Source organism: Lepisma saccharinum, chromosome 3 (genome assembly GCF_977018435.1).
Source record: "Lepisma saccharinum chromosome 3, izLepSacc3.1, whole genome shotgun sequence".
Classification (NCBI taxonomy): Eukaryota; Metazoa; Arthropoda; class Insecta; order Zygentoma; family Lepismatidae; genus Lepisma; species Lepisma saccharinum.
In genome coordinates this window covers 86,151,399-86,174,759 of record NC_139231.1, presented here as the reverse complement: position 1 = coordinate 86,174,759, position 23,361 = coordinate 86,151,399, and the positions used below count along the sequence as shown (strand labels likewise).

Sequence of the window (23,361 nt, the reverse complement as noted above, 5' to 3'; positions counted from 1 at the left end):
AAACGCATGTTTTGAGGTGACTGCAGTGCAAAAGAAGTTGCATATTTAGACATTTACTTTTTTTAAAAGTAGGACATGGAAGTTTTCCATAAAAATTATAACAAAATGGCAGAATTTTGCTCTAAATTGTAAGATATTTACGGATATATCAGATCAGTAAAATAATCGGTAATTTTACCGATAAACCGATACACCTATATTGCCCGATACAGATTAATCTGTCCTATCCCTACTTTAGATAGAGTACAGATTAAACTGTCCCATCCATACTTTAAATGGATTGCCTGACTAAGCTAAGCAACTGGTCTTAATTTTTTTTACTGGAGGTTGAGCCTTCCACGTAATCACGTGGTTATCACTCTCACCTTTAATATTAGCAATCTAAGATTTGATCTCCAGTGATCTCAACACTGTAAGAAGCTACATGAAGTATGTAATAACAGACTTAAGTGCAGCATAAGATAACAGAACATATCACCCAAGTAAAACAGGCTTTGTCCTCTCAAAATGTCTGTTTCACCTTGAAATTAGGTCAGTGTGTGTGGTTAATGTACATGGGCGTCCGGAAGGGGGGCCGTGCCCCCCCCCCCACCTGGAAAACGAAAGTCAACCAAAAATTACATATTTCACACATATAATTTAATTTCAGCCACAATAATGTGTGTTAATTATTGCACGAACATGATAAATTCAATTAAGCAATGTTTTTTTGAGGGATGAACACTATTATTGGGGAAAATATGCCATGTTGGCCCCCCTGGAAAAATATACCTTCCTTGCCCCTCCCTGGAAAAAATACTGCGGACGTCCATGTTAATGTATTGTGAAACTTACAAAGTATGAGGAAAATATAAAAATTATTATGATGATGATGTGTTGTGGTTTTGCATGAGAACATATGGTGTCAGGTGATATTTTAGTAAAATACAATGTGTGGAATGCCAACTAAGAATGCTGTTGTGGATTCTGCCGTAAGATTGGAGAAAGGGCACACTGTCGCCAGTATCTTGACCAATGTATCACCACATAAATGGCAAACTAGCTCCCAAGAACTGTGGCTTTTCCTCCTCGACAATAAACAAAGGTGAAGAATTGACAGAAGGTCTCAACTGCTTCTCACGCTTGGCTAGAACGTCTCTGCTAATCACTTTCCTAGTTGGCATTCCCTCTACTTGAAATAACAGAAACACACACTACTTGCTAATAATTTGGTTTAAGTTTTAATAGAATCTTTTTTTTCTTCGTGTATAGGTTCAAAGTAAAGCTAATAGGACTGTTCACCATGAAGGTTTGTCTCCAAAAAACCAGTTTATGATCAGGTGGTTTCAAGGAAAGTGCCTTATGGATGTGTCATGGTGTTCATGATCTACTCATTAGCAATATTTGCATATATGGGCAGATAAACATCCAAGTGAATGATTTGGAGTATCTTCACATATCCTTTCATTTGTTTTTGTTGTGTGTAAATTGAAATTTCCATGAGGTTAGTAGTTCTGTTGCACTCACTGACATGATAGAGAGCACAAATAATGCACCTGTTTCCTAATATTATTATCAACTTGTGTTGAAGATTTTTATTTGACACTAATTGTGGGCAATTCCTGCCTTAAATATTACTTCTGATGACATTTCATTTTGTGAATGTTTTAACACTCAATTGCTGATGGATCTTATTTTCAAATTTGACATTCCGTATCATCTAAACTAGATATATGAAACAGTGTATGGCACACAGAAAAAATGTAACTAACTGATAAGTTGTGTGAAATATGTGCTTCACCAAGGATCAGCCCTGGGTCATTGGTGTTCCATGCCAATGCTTTCCCATTGAGCCAATTTCTGACTTCCCACAATTTAGATCTGTGTAAGTTTTCATAAGTGTCCATTTCCAGGTACACTACAACTTCTTATTGCTATTGGACTTCATTGTACATGCAATTAATGGAAATAATTCAATTGAACTAACTGCATGAAGAAGCCTATTACACACATGATATAAAATATATAACTAAAATATAAATAATATAGATATATAAATTACTGTGGAAATTATGGTTCAGGCAAAATTTGCTCTTTGGAATTTTGTAAGAAATAAGTAAAATAGAGTTGTGGACATTGTCAGCAGCCAGAAGTTGCCTTAGTAGCTCAGTGGTGAAGGATTGGCATGGCATAACAGAGATTAAAGTTTGATCCCTGATTTAGACAGAATTTTCCCCTAACATTTCAGTACTTATTAGCAGGCAATTATATAGAAAATGAAGTTGTGCCCATAACATTATGTACCAATATCAGCCATATAATGGTGATCACTGATACTGGAGGCCGAGGGTACCCTGTGAGATATGCAAAAAGTGGATGAATGCTTTCATGGAACTTACACAAAATTGTTTGGTTAAAATGGATTTTGTGGGAACTAATTGTAATATCTGTTCACTGATGTATGATTAATACAAGAATATGTTTATTTATATGTAGTAATATTAGTTACAAATAAGTTATGCATTGAGAGTCATTTGTAACTACAGAATGAACTATAAGGGAATATATTAAATATTTTCAGGAAAATCTGGTGAGATCTTGTAAGATCTTTCATAATAGGCTGTCAATGCCCATCGGTTTTGGCAACCAGTTTTAAAGAAAATAAATTTACAAAAAAGGACTTGAAACAAGTGACATATAATGAAGTGACATGAAAATTATCATTTTCATAATTCACACTAAACCATGCTCAAAACAGCCTTTTCTGTGAATGGCAGCAGTGTCACCAAAATCAATGGGCCAAAATAACAAACTTATTTCGTAAATAATAATGGAGTTTATGCCGGACCCTGTGGCCGAGTGATTAGCACATCGTGCTGTTACGCCAAGGGTCCCAGGTTCGAATCCCGCTCAGACTTGGTTGTTTGTGAATGTTCATTCATCAATTTCATCACTCATCCCCATCTTCGCAAATTAGCCAAGAGGCACAAAACGCGAAGTAAATTAAACTACATCAATTAATCAATAATGGATTTTGTGTTTATTTTTGTAATAAGAAGTTAAAAGTGTGGTAGTTTGATATGGAACAGTTACAGTGCAGTAATTTTCTTCGAACATTAAGCAATGCCAGTTTACTGCAATTTTTGGTGTACCAGAATGGGAATCCTTAAAAAGGCAGCTAATTACAAGAAACACTAGATTGGTCATGTGTTCAAACTCCATGGCCAATCATACTAACGGAAGTTTTTCATTGTTTTCCTTGGTTACTCCAGTTGAGTGCTGGTATAGTACATGGTTCCACTCCTTCTCTCATCTTCTTTGCAGTTAATCGTGTAGTATAAATATGCAGCATGTAACAAGTGGGCAACAACTTGAGGTTTAAATTGTTTTTCAGTATTTCCTCATCAAGTATTAATTTATAACGTTTAATATATATGTCCAAGTTTTGTTTCTAAATTCTTCATAGTGCTTGTTACTATCGCTAACACTTTTATTTAAGTATGGACAAAACAAGTGAAAGTTTTATAAGCTAAAACATTGCTACATAAACTTCTCATGCTTGTTTTATTTATATTGAAATCATATATATATATATTTTTTTAAATCCTAAACCTAAAGAGAGTGAATTGTATCAAATAATCAGATGTGAACATTAATATAGTAGAATATTAACTTTTGGCAAGTTCCTTTATTTTCACCACTAGCTTTCACTGCATCATATGGCTTCATCAGACAAGATTTAAAGACTAAAAACATAGGGTGAAAAGTTAAAATAAGTAAAATTAAATAAGTTAAAACCAAGAAAGAATTGCCCCCTCAGGATGTTTACACCATGTCTGGCTGGCAGTTTGACTGGGCTACTCCTTGTTGGTTATAACCATTGAACTATATATAACTGCAAAGCTCGCTGCAAACACTGATCGGCGACAAAAAGTGAAGCCACGTTTGCGATTAGTTCCTCCAGAGAAGTTTGGAAGGAAACGTGGTTAATTCCATAAGCTAATGTGTATTTACTCTCCTTTTTGCTTTCGTATAGGGCTAAAAGAAACATAATTTAACCATATTTATGCATTCAGTGCTGTAAATGAATGTCTTTTTAAGTGTTTCTTCGCTATTAATAGTTGGCACGTGTTGTTTCAAACAATTTATCCAGTCTTAAGTGGGTTGAACATGGTACAGTCATGTTCACCATTTGGATGTACAAATCGTGTAGATAATTGCCTGGGTGTCTACTTTTTTTGGGGTATGTGTCATTCTTAAAATATGCCTAGATGTATTTATTAAAAGTTGACGATGGTAATTAAATGTTATATGTAGCAAAAGCTTTCAAATGTGTTTACAGTCACGTGTTTCATACACTGTTGCAAGTGATTAAACTTTGTAATAATCAATTGGAATTTTTCATATCTTATAAATATATGTTAGAACCTAATAATATTACCTTAATCAATGAGAGTATTATTATTATTGCATACTATCAAAAATTATAATTCGGATTTACAATGCAATTTTACGTGTGGTAAAAGGAAGAATTAATGTGTCCAAAATATATACATTTATGACAAAAACAAAATTTAGTCTCACTCAATACAGAGTAAAATCGAAGTTTCTGTACCTATATGTGTACTTTTCAATCTATTCCGTACTTTTTAATTATTTTCATTTCATACATTTGCACAGTTCTCATTAGTTTGATGCTGTCAGCTCGAAGACACAATGGGTGGACATTTGCATGTAGTGTCACATTTATAAATAAATAAATATGGATCCATGCATTATAATTACTTTCCTTTTCTTCCCAATATTACTTCGATGGTTTGAACCCAATCATGTTCAGAGTGTCTCTCTGATATCAACAATAATATTATGACAAGTTATAACATGATGTGAACAACAGCTGCGGAATTAACAATGTTAATCAACTTTTACCAAATTCTTAAAAAATACATTGATATCGTTATTTTAATCTTAAATTCCGTCGTGCTTGACAATAGTGACGTACTCATTGTAATGTTTTCTCATAAATTATGGCTTTCATTTAAAAAATAATCAGTCGTAAAAATCCATTTGCCGCCATAGAAAAATTCGTCTGCTTCAGCATTTCTTCCACACTTCCCTGGCTAACTAAACAAGAGAATGGCTTCACTTTTGCACCGTAAAGCAGCCCTTCCAGTTATATATAGTTCAATGGTTTTAACTTAACTAATTTTATTTATTTTAACATTTCACCCTTACTATGATTTTTAGTCTTTAAAATTTGTCTGTCCTCCTGGTGAACCCACATGATGTAGCAAAAGCCAGATGTCAAAATACAGGTATATGCCAAAAGTGAATACTCTTATATAAAAATGTTGGCACTTGGCATGAGTTATGTTCTATGTAATACTTAACAGTTCAAGCAAAAACATACCAATCAGTCTACATACACAAGGTTATTCGAAAAGGAGGAGCAGATTACAAATCTTAATTCTGGACACATGGTAAAAGATACAAACATGTGCTATGCATCACCAGAGAGAGTAAGAGTCAAAGTTTTATGCACTCAATATGAGCACCATGTGTGAGGTGACAAAATATCAAAATGTACCACACAGCTTCAACTGGTCTACAGTTAGACTCCAAAGCCACAACAATTCAATGCTTCAGCTCATTGAGATTTGCAGGTAGAGTTGGGATGTAAACAGTGTCTAAATACCCCCAGAGATAAAAAATTGTGTGAAGTGATGTTAGGAGACCTGGGCAGCCCCCAACAATGCAGGAGGTTATGGTGCCCACATCTTTCAATCCAGCATCCTGGAATGTTAACATAACTTCAGATATTCCTGTGGAAGTGCAGTGGTGCCCCGTCATGCATGAAAATGAAGTTCCCTGAGTAAGTGACGGCTGGTGGTCTGGATTTATGGATGTGCACCTGAGCCTCATGTCCAGAAGAAGTGCTATCGCCCTACCCAATTACTCAAATCCATTTTTGTGGACATGATTATGTTAATTATATTTACATTCAGAGTTGTGATGCTCCTTTCACCGGTAATGAGACAATGACAGAGTTGTAATTTTTTAAAATTAAATTTATTACAATTTTGAAATATCCAGATAATTTTTTCCGTCAAATCATGAGAGGATGTTATTGGATCTCTTTTGAGGGCTGTAAATTTTTCAGCATTTGATGGCCTGGAGTGCACGTGCAACTAAATTTCCTGCAGCCAAATTTTTGTCATGCACTATCTATACAGATAAACTACAATGATTTGTAAAGGACATGACCTAACAAAATTACTCATAATACAGAAAATACCACTGGTGATCACATTCACAAAATATCAATGAAAGTATCAAAGTATCATCTCAAAAAGAGCTATGACACATGCTTGGCGATTCACTTTCAGACTGCCACTCTCTTGCAAACAGTCTAATTAATGCAAAAAGTCAAACGTCCCAAAAATGCCTCTATCGTTACTTCGGAAAGTTCTCAACCAGCTTCATCTCGTCGCAGATAACATCCCTACACGATATCTTGCACAACGCAGAATTCAAGTTCAATTTGTATGCGTGCCCAACAATCCCCCCTTGACGAACACAAGCGCAGGAAGCGCTGACTAGTGTGTGTATCATGTATACGCGTCAGCCGGTCAGTGATTTCACTTTCTCTCGGAGGAGGAAAGATCAACTGAGGGGGTGCAGCAATGCCCTCTATTGGTGACTTCTTGTTTCTTATTACGTCACAAACAAGTAAAGGACGTGGAGCGTACCAGCTCGCAGAAGCTGGGGCAGAGCAGTGACGTGTTTTGTATTGCGTAATATTCAGATACGCGTAATTGCGATCTCGCAAGAAAAAACTCATCACAGTTTATAAGTGCACAGCATCTGGAGAATTTTTTGTTACATGTAGAAATTATGTAGCAAATCTGCTAGAAGTTAAACATTTTGTATAGTTCATATAGATTATGTTGTTTATGAACTTTTTCTGTTGTTTTTTATCACAAACATGCGTTATCGTGAAATACGAGGCATATTTTTAAACTAAGTTCCATTTTGATATTACATAAAGACAAGGACACATGTTGAAATAATTTTATTTTTACATGAAAGCCCGGGCCTTCATCTACTTTTCAACATAATTTCCACCTACATTAAGGCACTTATCGTATCATACGACCAGCTTCTGAATGCCATCTTCATAGAAATTGACCACCTGATGTGATAACCACTGTTGCACGGCCATTTTCACATCGTCATCTGCGTTTAACGTACTGTCACAATTTCATACAGAACTCTGCGTGACACTTCCGAAAACTCTATAGAGAAAGATGAAATCATAAAGCGTCTCTTTTCGTGCACTTTTTCATCAACTTGCTGCACCAGGTCATTGTTAATGACGAACGGTCACCCACTTCGTTCCTCATTGTGCATGTTTGTACGGCCATCTTTAAATGCCTTCACCCATCTTCCTACCATGCTATCGCTCATAACATTGTCTCCATACACTTCTGCAATCTGCTGATGGATTTCGGCCACTTTCACGTCTCTTGCACTTAGAAAACGAATGACAGCCCGTAGCTCACACTCCGCGGGACACAATCTACTCGGGCGAACAGTTGCGTACTGCCGTCTGTGGCAAGGCCATAGATGCAGGTCCTCAGCGTGCATATGCAAAACGGCGAGTGCAACCCTACAGCAGCCTAATTGCAAAACTGAACTTACTTTAAAAATATGCCTCTTAATATACCTACTTCTGTTACCTTAGCCTAAAGCTTAGATGCAGGTGATTATAGCATCCAACACGTTTGATGCCGATTGTAATTTTACATTATTCTTCGAATTTTCACATGTTTTTGTGCATGTAGAATGAAATTTGAATTCAAAAAAGTGGTGAAAGTGAGTATTCATATTAATTAACAGACCTATATATTAAATTGAAAAACACGACGTTCAAAAGCAAAAATTATTATGATAAATATGTCTGGAAAGAAATAATTTTTGGACTGGAAAACCTGGAAATGTCAGGGAATTTCATAATAAAAAATATCGTAGCAACCCTGTAAGTGATCTTAGTGGAAATTGAAATCCAAAACCACCACCCTACTTCTCAAGTTCATCACCCAGACACTCCAAACCACACCAAGAAATGTGAAATGTATTTCCCACCTTCACCTCTTTCAATGCACTTTTATTAAGTGCCACACCACTACATGACACCACACCACACACTACTGCAAACTCACAAATATGCTCATTGTTCCTGTCTGGATGGCATAGACAAGCAGGACTTCTCTCTTTGCAGATTTAACCATTTTCCACAAATTTGCCTATGGGATGGTGCCTGCTTGTTGAATTGAGCTCAGAATGCATATTACACTTCCCTATGGAATGATGAACTCCAGCATGCAGAACGACTTCTCCTAGGGAGTTGCCATGTTGCTTACACCATCTCCAGCACTGTCATGTAGCATCTGACAGATTTTCTACATAGCAAACTCCATCACGCACAACAGCGTCTCCTTGTGTTTTGTTTCTTGCACCATCTTCAGCTCCACCATGGGGATCCAATGGATCTTCTACATGGGTTATTAAAACTTTGATTCTTACCATCCTCAGTGATGCATAGCACATGTTTGTATCTTTCACCTTGTGTCTATAATAATGATTTGTAATCTGCCACTTCCTTTTTAATGACACTGTACTGATTTACAATAAAAATTAAAGTGATTGCTGGTATAATTGTTCATGTTGTTTCTAAGGATCTCAAATATATTTGCAGCTATTATTTTCTATTATTTCTTTCAGTATATCAATATTTCCATATTTATCTATTTGTACGCAAACTCATTCACTTACAATTGTGAGCAGAAGTAAATCTTGCAAATTTTGTAAAAAATGTACTTCAATCTTTCCAACTTGTTTGAATGGTTTCCCAGTGTTTTATCACATTTAAATTTTGTGTGTGTTTTCTTTTTACTTTACTCAGGATATAAGAAATGTTGCTTTCACTACCAGTCTAAACGTGTAAATAATCTGCATATTATTCAGCAACATTTCATACTTAGTACTTAAATATATATTGAAAACTCATTGTATTTGTACACTGTATAACTGTTCTAATTTATTTCACAAATGCTTTAATTGTTGAGTTTGTAAATAGACACTTTTGTATTGTTTTAAACTTTTAATATTTTTGTATGTTTTCACTGTAAAAATAATAAATTTTATAATTAAGCTATAATCCTTTTAACTTATCTAGCCAATTATGTTATGACAAATTATGGTCTTAAGTAACTGGTTGAGTAAGATATTTAACACATAGTACATACAAAAGCTCATGACATATTATACAGTGTTCATCTTGTAGCTACAATGGCAATTTAAGACTAATTTATATCTTATTTATATGAACATGTCAACTATTTGCATAATGTTAGTCCTGATTGTAATGAATGGTCTACTCGTGATGTCGCCAACAAAACTTCCAGGTTCGAGTCCTGGCCTGGACTTTCCTTTGTAAGTTTTCTCTCATCAATTTCAGGTAATCACCATTTGTCCTCATCATTGCAATTAGTCAAAAGTGGGAAAAAGTGATAGAAAATATTAAAGAAATACAACAAATGAAAACTACTTGTTGATTAAGAACTTTTTTTTATTTAATGATGTTTAATGGTATAAAATTTTCAAACTGTCAGTTCAGAAACTTATCAATATTGCTTCCCTGCACAGTAATGAAGTATTGTCGCAACAACAGAATATTTACCATCACTCTACATAACAATAATTTGGTACATGTAGAAGTTACACTCTCAGGAGGATCATTCAACAATGAACGAACTTTAGTGGCAATATGAATCAAAAAAAAATTCCAAATTGCAAGGAAATAGACATTTCTAAGAATTGCCTCACTTGGATGGTAAAATAAGAATTCTTTGTTGATGTTCATGATACAAACTTTTAATGTAAGTAAGGAAGTCTCAAGAAAATCAAGATCTTATGATCTTGCAGAGAGAAGCTCATAGCTAATAATTATTTATTATTTATTTATTAACATTTGATTTCAATGATGATATATGTCTTTTAGAAGTGAGCTTAATTTGTAATTTTACATATTGAATAAATATTAGGCCTAAATGTTAAATGAAAAAGATTACTACTTTTATGATCAAAACATCTAGAAAATGTCATATTACCGGTTCAGCAAAAAGTGGGGTTAGTTGGAATCTAGGGTTTGCATAGGACAAACATTACTGTAAAAAGAACTCTTGTAAAACTAATTAATCAGATTTGTTAGAAGTAGCTTTGATTTATGGTGAAAGTACTACTTCTTCTGAAGCTTCAGGCAGTAAAACCTCTTCTCCTTCATCTTCACCTTCTTCTTCTTCTTCCTCCACCTCCTCCTCTTCAGCTTCTTCTTCTGCTGCTTCCTCTTCCACATGCTCACTTGCTGCTGCTGCTGCTTTGGCCTATATGAGAAAAAATAGCCAAGTAAGCAAGTTATTGTGTGTATTCTTTCATCTAATTACACTAGGGAACACGATTTTTGCCCCCATTAAGTTATTGACTGTTTCTAATGTATTTTGGGGTGCAGAATGCGAAAATGACCTTCAAAATTCTCCATCACGCAATTTCATAATTTCAATTTTTAATAAGAAAATGTAAATTATATGAACATTTTAAAATAAGGCATTTTTTTACCCACAAAAACCTTGTAATGAGAGAAAATTATACAGTGCATTCGAAAAGAAACTATACACCTATACCAGGTGAGTCACCTAAAATTACCACCGAAAATATTTCGTGAACAACAATAAATATTGAAAAACTGTTTTCGCAGATATATAGGTACGTTCAACTACGTAAGGAAGGACGATTTTCAGCACCACCTTAGTTTTTTTTTTTTTTTAATAGAAACCAATTTTATTTTCAGCTCATTTGAAAGTACGGCAAAAAAAATCATTAAGAATGGCGTTTGTTACATTATAATACATCAAATAGTTCTCAAGTAATTGTAACCTGAAGTTGACGCTTGAAACAAACATTCTCGCAAGTTGATTTGTGTATCGTGCTACCTTCATTTGGTGCAAAGGTACATAAACCTTAAACTTAAAACTCAGCTAGCTTATCTACAGGGTAGGGTTCTTTGTAGACAACGAAACCAGACAGGATGCCTTCCAATGGAGACGTTTAAGCGAATATATTATTTAAACACAGGATACATGGAGTAAGAATTTTACATGATAAGCTACATTCTTCTATAATTTTCTCGTTTACAGTCAATTTTCATCTCAATCTTCTTCCTTCATTGTAATGGGCAGATCTGGATCGAAACTTCCTTCTCAATGGACAGTCTGGACTTCCCTCTTAATGGACGTTCTGGGTTGGGACTTCCTTCTTGATGGACGGCCTGGATCGGAACTTCCTTCTCAATGGACGGTCTGGATCTAGACTTCCTTCTTAATATGGAGGATATGGACTTCCCTCTTAATGGACGTTCTGGATCGGGACTTCCTTCTTATCTTCTTTGAGAACTTCCCTCTGGATTTCAATTTATTTAGGTTTTGACTATTTTACGAATTCCTTTATCCTTTTCTAACTTTTTCCTCCAAGCTTTGGGAATAATACTAATATCCTCCCTTGGGGCTGCAATTGGAACGCGCCACCACTAACTAGGTACAACAGAGTGTATACTTGGTGCAGCCGATTGACATGCGCATCCAAGTAGGTGCTACAGTTAAACTGCGCAACCAAAAAGTGCTGTGGGGCGTCGATCAGAACGCGCTCGCCACTGATGTAAACAAAATTTCCCCTATAGGAATGGTAAATCAATCATACAGATGCAATATCTGTTCAAAGACACAAACTTGTATCAGTGCTTTGACTTCCTTAATTTTCATATTAACTTACATGTGATCATTGATTTGATTTATAAGATATATATATTAATTTACTTCTTTCATATTTATTCTTTGTCTTCTTATAATATATTCTATTCTTTTTCATCTTTCCAATTTGCTTTGTTCTTATTTATAAAGTTATTCACATATATTATGTCAATTCTTAACCTTGCACGCCTGGTGCTGCCATCTCTATTCGTCTTTGGCAAACTATTCACATTACTTGGTCCTATTGGGTACGTAACACAATATTCCCCCCGTTGAGGATGAAAAATTTATATATTGGAAAATTCATTTGTAAATTTATAAATTTTTCCACTTTCACTACATCTCATTGGACTCTTCTCATTGGCTCTCATTTCTACTGCTTACATTCCTTTTCACTTTCTCTGTGCAATTATATCTCCTGGCATGCAGCATTTTTCCTCATCTCTCTATTACTGTCTTCTTTCTATTTTCGTTTCTAGATATCTTATGACCGTTCCGGAAATATTAGTGACCTCTCAAGTTATTTTTAAATACCAAATATAATTCTTCAATTGTTCATCTCCTGCAAGTCTGCTCGTCTAATTTCTTCAATATAGTCTTTGCCTGACGATGTCCTGCCAAAAAGTAATTTTCGTTTCACTTTTCTTCTTTCAGCAATCTCTCTACAGATTATCAGTTAGCTCAGATTTTTCCGTTTCAAAGAACTCTCTCTCTTCTCTAAGTTGACCATCTAAGTGTTTCCATCAGCTACAATAATTCTTCACATCAGCCTAATTTCATATCAGCATGTATCTAGATATATTTATTTTCTGGGATTACGACCGATTCTCGGAATACAACCGATTCTTCTTTAACTTCTGGGATTACAACCAGTTTCATTTGCACTTTTCTAAATACACGATGACTTTTAATCGTCTAGGCTTACAAAGAATATGTTTTACTGATACTATTCGATCTTCTTTCATATTTTCTTCTCCTTTCCCTGAGAGTTTTCTTCATGATTAACTTCCTTCTGTGCCTAACTGTTCTCTTCTTTCTCTTCTGTTCGTACAATTGAAAAGTTTACATCCATTTTCCATATTACTTTCTTTGGCATCTCTTCTTTTACAGGTTTGATCTTTCACTATCAGTCTCATTGTTCAATCGAGTGGTGACATAAATTAGCAGTTATCATTCTTTCTTAATATATCACTTGCAGAATAGATTTTCCTCCAACGATGACTATCATATATATACGTATATCTTTTTACAGGAACTAACATTAAAGAACTAAAATTTTCTTTTTTCAAATAGATCATTACTATTTGTCCAAACTAATAATTCCAAGAATTTTTCTTCTGGTGAACTGGAACTTTTCATACAACTTTAATAATTCTAGAAACGCTTGCCAGTCTGTAAATCAAAACATCTCCTTACTTTGCACTAGTCAGTTTTATTTGTTCTTTCCGATTCTTCCAGATACCCGTTGCTTGTCACTATCTTGTTTTCTTTTTCTCTTCCTCTTTTTCTTCTCTTTCTTCTTTTTTTCTATTCTTCTCAAGATCCTTCTTCCTCCTCTTCCAACTTTCTTCTAATAAAGAAATTACTTTCATTTCTCTCTTCTTCAAATCTAGTTTCTGCCAAAACTTCTTCTATTCTACATCTTCATCAAATGCATGCTCTCCTTGTCTTTTCCGTCTCGTCTTCTTCTTCCTTCTCTTTGGCGAAGTAGAATCAAAATCCATTCGATCTATGTCGACCCTTCTTTGCATATTCTTAACTTTCTTCAGGTTCTTTTCTATTTTTAATTTCTTTCTCTTCTTCTTCTTCCATGTCTTTACGTGAATATATCTAAATCTCATTTTACTTTTCTTCCTTCTTTGTTTACATCTTCGGTTATGTGTATGCTTCTTTTCTTCCTCCGTCAGAGACTCGTCACTGGAACTTTCTTCTTTCATCTTCATTTTGACATGGATTTCTTCATCATTATATTGACAACTAAATTTTTCATCTCTTTCTATTCCTCTTTCTTCTTCTTCTATTTTCTCATCTTCCTCTTGTTTGACCTCTTTAAGTTCCTGAGTGTTTTCTTCTCGTAACTTTATAGCTACTTCTTCTGTCTTGCTGTCATGCTCGTCATTGGACCTTTCTTCTTTCATATTCCAACTTCTATCTTCTATCAGGACCTTCGCTTCTTCTATCTCGTTTTCGTTTTCTTCTATTCTGGAAACATCTACTTCTGTCTTGCTGTCATTTTCTTCTGTTCTTGAAACGGCTAATTCTATCTTGTTTTCATTTTCTTCTATTCTGGAAGATACTGCTTCTATTTGCGATTTATTTTGAACAATTTTTCTTTCCATACTGTTGGTTCTGTGTATATTCTCCTCTCTAAGTTTTGAAACTTCTTCCTCGATCGTCCTATTTATATCCAAGCTTTTGTTTTCAATTAGCAATGTTGTTTCTTCTATCTTCTTTTCCAATGATCTTCTATTTTCTTCACATGTCTCGGTTATTTTCTCGTACATTTTCTTGCTTTCATTTCTTACTTCTTCTAATTTTCTACTATTTTCATCGAGCCTTTCTTTCACCTCCTTGTTATTTTCTTCTAACTTTTCTTTTACTTCTCTGTTATTTTCTTCCAACTTTTCTTTTACTTCTTCAATCTTCTTCAGTTCTCTGTTATTTTCATTTATCTGCATTGACAGCTTTTGGAACATTTCCATCAAGTTTATTTCTTCTGTCTTCTTCTGCTTTTCTTTTAGCTTTTCCTTCTTGCATTCCTTACATGTATAATCTTCTTCCCTTTTACTTATTGCTATGTATTTCTCCTTTCTTATTCCTTCGCACGTCCAATGTTTCATTTCCTTACATGTGACACAGAAAATAATTTCTTCCTTGTTTCCTTCCTCTCCGCAACAAATGAAAGTTTCCCTTTTTTCTCCGTCCTCCTTCATTGTAGCTTCTCCATTCTCATTTCCATCTTTATCCTTTTCCTCCATTTTCAATTATTCTTTCTCTCTTCACTGTCTGGTTCCTAATTCTCTAGCCCCTAAAGTTGGGCGCCATTTATTTATGCTACCTTCATTTGGTGCAAAGGTACATAAACCTTAAACTTAAAACTCAGCTAGCTTATCTACAGGGTAGGGTTCTTTGTAGACAACGAAACCAGACAGGATGCCTTCCAATGGAGACGTTTAAGCGAATATATTATTTAAACACAGGATACATGGAGTAAGAATTTTACATGATAAGCTACATTCTTCTATAATTTTCTCGTTTACAGTCAATTTTCATCTCAATCTTCTTCCTTCATTGTAATGGGCAGATCTGGATCGAAACTTCCTTCTCAATGGACAGTCTGGACTTCCCTCTTAATGGACGTTCTGGGTTGGGACTTCCTTCTTGATGGACGGCCTGGATCGGAACTTCCTTCTCAATGGACGGTCTGGATCTAGACTTCCTTCTTAATATGGAGGATATGGACTTCCCTCTTAATGGACGTTCTGGATCGGGACTTCCTTCTTATCTTCTTTGAGAACTTCCCTCTGGATTTCAATTTATTTAGGTTTTGACTATTTTACGAATTCCTTTATCCTTTTCTAACTTTTTCCTCCAAGCTTTGGGAATAATACTAATATCCTCCCTTGGGGCTGCAATTGGAACGCGCCACCACTAACTAGGTACAACAGAGTGTATACTTGGTGCAGCCGATTGACATGCGCATCCAAGTAGGTGCTACAGTTAAACTGCGCAACCAAAAAGTGCTGTGGGGCGTCGATCAGAACGCGCTCGCCACTGATGTAAACAAAATTTCCCCTATAGGAATGGTAAATCAATCATACAGATGCAATATCTGTTCAAAGACACAAACTTGTATCAGTGCTTTGACTTCCTTAATTTTCATATTAACTTACATGTGATCATTGATTTGATTTATAAGATATATATATTAATTTACTTCTTTCATATTTATTCTTTGTCTTCTTATAATATATTCTATTCTTTTTCATCTTTCCAATTTGCTTTGTTCTTATTTATAAAGTTATTCACATATATTATGTCAATTCTTAACCTTGCACGCCTGGTGCTGCCATCTCTATTCGTCTTTGGCAAACTATTCACATTACTTGGTCCTATTGGGTACGTAACAATCGTAACATACATATCCCCCTTTTGACGCCATTCGTGTATTGTAAAAAACATGTTACTCTTCTGCATACTATGCATTGTGCTTAGGAATGTTCTTACAACTGCGGGTTACATTAAAATGTGTAATTTGTACATAAGTAAGCTTTGACAAATTATCTAAAAGGTACTGGATACATCTTTCAGAGTTAACAAATAATTGTTAATTAAAGAGTATAAATTTTAAACATTCCGGCATCAGTTACATACATAAATGTTAGTACATTAACATCTTTCTAATTTTTAATTGGCGTTCATTTATTTACGTCATAATTTTTAGTACATTGGAACAATCAACTCTCCTTGTTTGGTTTGGTTCTGTGGATAATGGGTGGACCAAATTTGCAGGGAAGCATGACAAAAGATCACTCTTTGATGACATGTAATGCCCATCCACCAATTTTGAAAAATAAAAGGGGTGGGGGAATATGCAACATTTTAGAAAGTTTAAATTCTCAGCAAAAATTGGCATTTCTCGCTCGTTCCTTAATTGCTGTAAGTTGTTAAAGCATTCTTTTGTTCTTATTATATGTAAAAGTGAAATATATCAGCAAAAGCTGTGGTTGAAGATCTACCATAATTCTGTCAGGGAAAACAAAGACATTTTCAAATTGTGGTTGTTAATAATATACTCCTCACAAAAAGTTTGGAATATTGTTATATTAGGCAATAGGTGATAGGCACAGTGGCATATGTCGGCAAAAACACAAGAACGTCCAGCAGACAGACAGATACCATGTGTTGTTGCATTCCAAGGCTGTACCTCTATCACCTAATGCCTAATACAACAATATTCCAAACTTTTTGTGAGTAGTGGAGTTTCAATGTAATTCGAGTATGTCATATCTTCATGTGCATACAAATGAACAAAAAAGACAGAACTGAAATATCATATGTAGTTTTGAACAAATAGCATGTTCATTGCTGGCAGCTACATAGTGCTGGTAAGGCTGTCCAAAGCAGTTTACATGTGTTGGTAAAACACCTTTACTTCCCATATACTAAAGGTTAATCAGTACTTTATCAATAATGAGAGATATAGCCAAATTCTATTAAGCAAAAATTTCATATCGACCCATCCCTAATCTTCTAATATATAAAAATGGATGTATGTGTGTATGTGTGTTCCAGCATAACTCTCAAATGCCTGGAGCGATTTCAACCAAACTTGGAACACGTATCACTCGCAATCTCGAAAGAAATACTGTGGGAGTAAGATACCCCTGGGGGTGGGGAGGGGGTGGCATGTAATAATAATCTAAAACGACCGATATTAGTGTGGAATCCATAGATTTTGGAGTCTCTAAGACTAATAGTGACACTCCTAATGCAGTTCAACTTCACGTTCATCATGTATCGGGATGGGGAGTGAAAATTAAAATGACAAAAATGACCAAGATTAGTGTCGAGTCCATAGTTTTTGGAGTCGCTAAGCTAATTGGTGACATTCATGATGACCAAACTTGGTACACACATGACTTACAATCTGGAAAGAAATGCTGTGGGGGTAAGACACCCCTGGCACCCCTAGGGTTGGGGGTGGGAAGGTGTGATGTAGAAATAATCGAAAACGACCGATATTAGTGTGGAATCCACAGTTTTCAGGGTCACTAAGATGAATAGGGACACTCCCAATGCCATTCAACTCCAAGACACCCCTGGCACCTCTAGGGGTGGGACTGGGAAGGCGGTGACATGTAAAAACAATCTAAAATTACCAATATAAGTGTGGAATCCATAGTTTTCGGGGTCGATAAGAGGAATAGTGACACTCCCAATGCCGTTCAACTCCAAAATGCCCTTGAGACACCTAAGAATGGGGGTGACATGTAAAAATAATCAAAAACAACCGATATTAGTGTGGAATCAATAGTTTTCTGGGTTGCTAAGATGAATAGTGACACTCCCAATGCCATTCAATTCCAAGACACCCCTGCGGGAGGGGGTGGGAAGGGGGTGACATGTAAAATGACCAATGTTATAGTGTAATCTTTAGTTTTCTGGGTCGGTAAGATGAATAGTAACACTCCCAATGCCGTTCAACTCCCAAAACACTCCTGGCACCCCTAGGAGGGGGGGTGGGAAGAGGTGACATGTAAAAGGACCAATATTTGTGTGGAATCCATAGTATTCGGGGTCGCTAAGACGAAGAGTGACACTCCTAATGCCGTTCAACTCCATGACACCCCTGGCTTGTCTAGAGGTGGGGGGTGGGAAGGGGGGTGATATATAAAAATAATCGAAAATGACCGATATTAGTGTGGAATCAATAGTTTTCGGGGTCGCTAAGATGAATAGTGACTTTCCCAATTCTGTTCAACTCCAAAAAAAAACCTGACACCCCTAGGAGTGGGGGTGGGAAGGGGCTGACATGTAAAACAACTGATATTAGTGTGGTATCCATATTTCTTGGGGTCGCTAAGATTAATAGTGACACTTCCAATGCCATTCAACTCCAAGACACTCCTGGCACCACTGGGGAGGGGGGGATGGGAAGGGGTGACATGTAAAAATAATTGAAAACAACCGATATTAGTGTGGAATCTATAGTTTTTGGGGTTGCTAAGATGAATAGTGACACTCCCAATGCCGTTCAACTCCAAGGCACACCTGGCACCCCTAGGGGTGGTGGTGAGAAGGGGGTGGCATGAATAAATAATCAAAAACTACCGAAATTAGTGTGGAATCCATAGTTTTTGGGGTCAATAAGATGAAGAGTGATACTCTCAATGCCGTTCAACTCCAAGACAGCCCTGGTACACTTAGGGGTGAGAAGTAAAATGACTGACATTAGTGTGGAATCAATAGTTTTCGGAGTTTCTAAGTTAGTGACACTCCCAATGCAGTTCTACTCCAAGACACCCCTGGCACCCCCAGCAGGGGGGGAAGGGGGTGACGTGAAAATAATAAGGAACGACCGATATTAGTGTGGAATCAATAGTTTTTGGGGTCACTAAGATGAATAGTGACACTCTCAATGCCGTTCAACTCAGAGACATCCCTAGGAGTGGGGGTGGGAAGGGGGTGACATGTAAAACGACTGATATTAGTGTGAAATCCAGGTTTTTCGGGGTTGCTAAGGTGAATAGTGACACTCACAATGCCGTTCAACTCCAAAACACCCCTACGAGTGGGGGTGGGAAGGTGGTGACACATAAAACGACCAATATTAGTGTGGAATCCATACATAGTTTTCGGGGTCACTAAGATGAGAAGTGACACTCCCAATGCCGTTCAATTTATTTATTCTTGCTCCTTGAGGTGTACCTGAAAATGTTGTTCATAAATTTTTGTTAAATTTATATTATAGTGAATTTGTAAAAGATATTACTTTATATTTTGTATACTCTACTTATGCTTTTAAATACCTGTAAATAAACTTAATTACATTTTACGCTATAGTTAGAATTCATTAAATACCTGGGCAATGGCAGGTAATCAGCTAGTGAATATATAAAATTAGGAAACACTCATCAGACAATAGGAACAGCCTAGCAATATTACCAAGATAAACTGAAAGATGTGACATCAAATTTTCATATTGTGTGTGTTAAACCTATTTCCTTCTTTTATATATTTATATATTTATATATATATATATATATATATACTAGTCTTATCCCATATATCTATCCCCCTCCTCCTCTCTGTGTTGTGTGTGTGTGTGTGTGTGTGTGTATGTTGTAAAATATGCTTATGTACTTACTAGTTCCTCCTCCAACATCCTTGTGCGTTCTAATCTTAATTCCTCTATGTCATTTAATTTAGCATCCCTTGTTTGTTCATTCCACCTCCATTTCATCAACCAAGCTGCCAAGTAGTGTATGGGATCTTTTGGTTTCTTAACACATACTTCAGCTAAAGCCAATGTTAGAGGAATCCCCACGTGCTTCTTCAGGTATTCACTGTCTTGTCCTGCACCTGCAACAAATATATGTTGTTATTAATTTTTGGGTACATAATGTAAAAGCATATCTTGATAATTACATTACAGTATCCCAAAATATATCTTCAAAATTAATTCAATCATATATTTCATGGAGTGTAGAAAGGTGTACAATTTCACCAATTAGGAAGATCCAATTGTTTAACATTAGTTTCTTCACTGTCAAAACTTTTGGACAGCGTAGCACTTTCCTTCCTTCTCCAATTGATTCCAGCTATTATAGTGTGGTGAGAAATTTTTATCCTCATACAAACTACTACTTCTGAATGATGTTTTTCTATCTTCTCTGGAGAGCTGCTGTGATCCTTCGTAGTGCATTCTTCTGAAGATCCAGACTCTGTTTTCTTCCCTTCAATGGATGTTACAATGACGGGCATTCATATTAAAGTTCTCTTTAGCATATCTTCAATTATCTCCAGGCACCTCCTTGGAATTGGTATGATTTCTGGAGTACATCAATTACCTGACTTTAGCTTGGTTTGGTCTCCTTGAATTTTGGACTTTTTCCTCTCCAGCCTCCCAGTTGCTCCAGGGCTTCATACCTTCCTAAAAAACTGGTAAGTTGGTCGATGTTGAGTGGATCGCGTGTAAGTACCAACTGATAAACTCGGAGAGTAAGTTGAATTACAACCTTGGTGACAATGAAGTTCGACCAGAAAGGAATACGTGATTAAATGCACAGAGGCATAGGCGGTGGAATGGGTGACCCGCAGAAGTGACGCATGTGTGTAAGAGGAGGCGTGTGAGCAGGCAAGAATCGTGATCCCAGCATGTTGCACCCAAGGTCACGTAAAGAACAAAAACGGGGAACTATATGCGTGACATTGAACTTCGACCAGGCACCAGACCCATACGGAAAAGTCCAGATAATGGTGCATTCGACGGAAGCATGACGTCACGGACACGATAAGGGAGTCCGCCGTATATAAGCGCGTGCTGTGCACCGAGGAACAGCAGTGCATCATCACCATGGCAAGGGGTAAACCTATTGACAACACCGTGAGGAGAAGAGTGGTGGACTTGCAACAGGATGGACTCAGTGAACGGGAAATAGGGTGCCAACTGAACTTACCCAAGTCAACCGTCCACTGCATCATCAAACACCACCAAAATACGGGTACTACAGAGCCAGGTAAGGACCCCGGTCGAAAACGCCTGCTGAGCGTGCGTGACCTACGGATATTTAGGCACTATATCCAGACCAACAATCATGTTTCTGTGGCCGAATTACGACTGTGGACTCGAGAACGCTTTCTCATTGAAGTGTCAACCAGAACCATTCGCCGTTACCTACAGCGATGCGGTTACCGAGTGTACAAGGCGAAACGTAAACCCTTCCTTTCCATGTTGAACAAAGGCAATCGACTACGGTGGGCATGAATGTACCGGGGATGGACATTTCGGCAGTGGAACAGGGTTTTGTGGACGGACGAATCCATTTTCATTGTTGTGTACGGGAAAATACGGAAAACAGTCATTTGTCGGAAGGAGGAACAGAATGAAGCAAAATGTTATGCACGTCGGGTACAGAAACCTGCGTCAGTGATGGTATGGGGATGCATGACGGCATCTGGGGTTGGCCCACTACACGTCTGTGAGGGCATTGTGAATGCACACGCCTATACACGCATACTGGAGCGGCATCTTCCCACAGTGCAAAGGCACCTGTTCCACAGGTGGCGTCTCATCTTTCAACACGACAATGCCAGACCTCATACAGCGCGGCTGACAAGAGAATGGTTGACTCGCCATCACGTGCGAACTCTGCCATGGCCACCATGGAGTCCCGACCTCTCGCCCATTGAGAATGTGTGGCGTGTTTTTAAGCGACGTGTGCAACAGAGGGGACCCACGACAGTGGCTGCTCTTATTGCCTGCCTGCAGGAGGAATGGCACTGCATCGATGTGGAATACCTTGAACGACTCGTCCGCAGCATGCCCCGACACATTGCCATAGTTATTCGCCGACGGGGCGGCGTCACACCATGGTAAACAGGATCCCCTCTAACAGTGGTCGAACTTCAATGTCACGTGTAGATGGACGAAAATGTTTTATTTTGTGTGGACACCATACATTGCTGCGTTGCAGCGGAAATTTATGTTTTCCTTTGTTCCATGTTTTTCATTCATTCATTGTTTTCTGCCTAATTGGCAGGTTTTTCACTGCAATCTCCAGCTTTCCCTGTTCTCTGCCTTACGCTTCGTAATAGCATACGACCCAGTTAATTTAATATCATCCATAAGCTGATATCTCTTTCTTCCACGGACTTTTCTTCCTTCAACCATTCCCTCCAAGGCATCTCTTAGCAGGCAGTTTCTTCTTAGACAGTGTCCTAACCAGTTTCTTTTCCTCTTCTTGATGGTCTCCAGTATAGATCTTTTTTCACCAACTCTTTTCAGTACGGCTTCGTTTCTTACCTTGTCCGTCCATTTTACACTCTCCATTTTTCGCCATGTCCACATTTCAAAAGCTTCGAGTCGTTTCTCTTCATTTCTTCTCAACGTCCAGGTTTCTGCACCATATAGTGCTACACTCCACACAAAACATTTCACTAATCTCTTCCTTAGACCTATGTCCATGGGTCCACAAAAAACATTTTTTCTTCTATTGAAAGCTTCTTTTGCTATTGCGATTCTCATTTTCACTTCTTGGTTGCAGCTTATGTCACTGCTTATAGTGCATCCGAGGTACTTGAAGCTATCCACTTGCTGGATTCTTTCACTGTTTGCTCTCACATTAATATTCCTTGGTTTCCATCCTATAACCATTGCCTTTGTCTTCTTTACATTAATCTTCATCCCATACTGCTCACAGCTGCTGTTTAACTCTTCTAACATACTATTTATGGTTATTTCATCCTCAGCGAATAATGCCATGTCATCAGCAAATCTTATGCAGTTTATTCTTCTTCCTCCTAATTTGACACCTCCTGTGCCCTGGAAACAAGTTTTCACTATATCTTCTAAATAAATATTAAACAAAGTAGGCGATAGGCAGCATCCTTGTCGTACTCCTCTTCCAATTTCACAGCCTTCTGTCATTTCGTCTCCTGTTCTCACTTTAACTCGTTGATTCATATATAAGTTGCTTAGAAGTCTTCTCTCTTTCCAATCTACACCAATTTTCTTCAGAATTTCTAAAAGTTTAACCCAATTCACTCTATCAAAGGCTTTCTCCAGGTCTACAAATACTACAAACACCTCCTTTCCTTTTTCTAAATATCTTTCCCCAATGGTCCTCAGTAAACCAATTGCATCCCTTGTACCTCTTCCTTTCCTGAAACCAAACTGTTCTTCCTCTAACTCGCCACTGACCTTCGAGTATAGGCGTCTGTTCAGAATTCTTAGAAGAATTTTTGCCGAGTGAGATATCAAACTGATTGTCCTGTACTCAAAACATTTTCTGGC

General features: G+C 37.0%; 2 protein-coding genes across 3 annotated transcripts in view; one reads left to right on the top strand and one right to left on the bottom strand.

The window, feature by feature from the left end:
• LOC145985214 (putative tubulin polyglutamylase ttll-15) overlaps positions 1 to 9,115 on the top strand; it is a 58,636-nt gene extending 49,521 nt beyond the window's left edge. For both annotated transcript variants that reach the window (XM_083118958.1, XM_083118959.1), the window contains exon 11: positions 1,252 to 9,115. In XM_083118958.1, coding sequence (XP_082975084.1) covers positions 1,252 to 1,365 — 114 coding nt within the window. In that variant the 3' untranslated portion in view covers positions 1,366 to 9,115. The remainder of the gene's footprint in view (positions 1 to 1,251) is intronic.
• A 132-nt stretch (positions 9,116 to 9,247) lies between these two features.
• The window catches only part of LOC145985213 (uncharacterized), a 36,684-nt gene continuing 22,570 nt past the window's right edge, over positions 9,248 to 23,361 (bottom strand). The window contains exons 7-8 of the mRNA XM_083118957.1: positions 19,714 to 19,928; positions 9,248 to 10,424 (exon numbers count right to left, since the gene is read on the bottom strand). Of these exons, the coding sequence (XP_082975083.1) occupies positions 10,266 to 10,424; positions 19,714 to 19,928 (374 nt within the window). The 3' untranslated portion in view covers positions 9,248 to 10,265. The remainder of the gene's footprint in view (positions 10,425 to 19,713; positions 19,929 to 23,361) is intronic.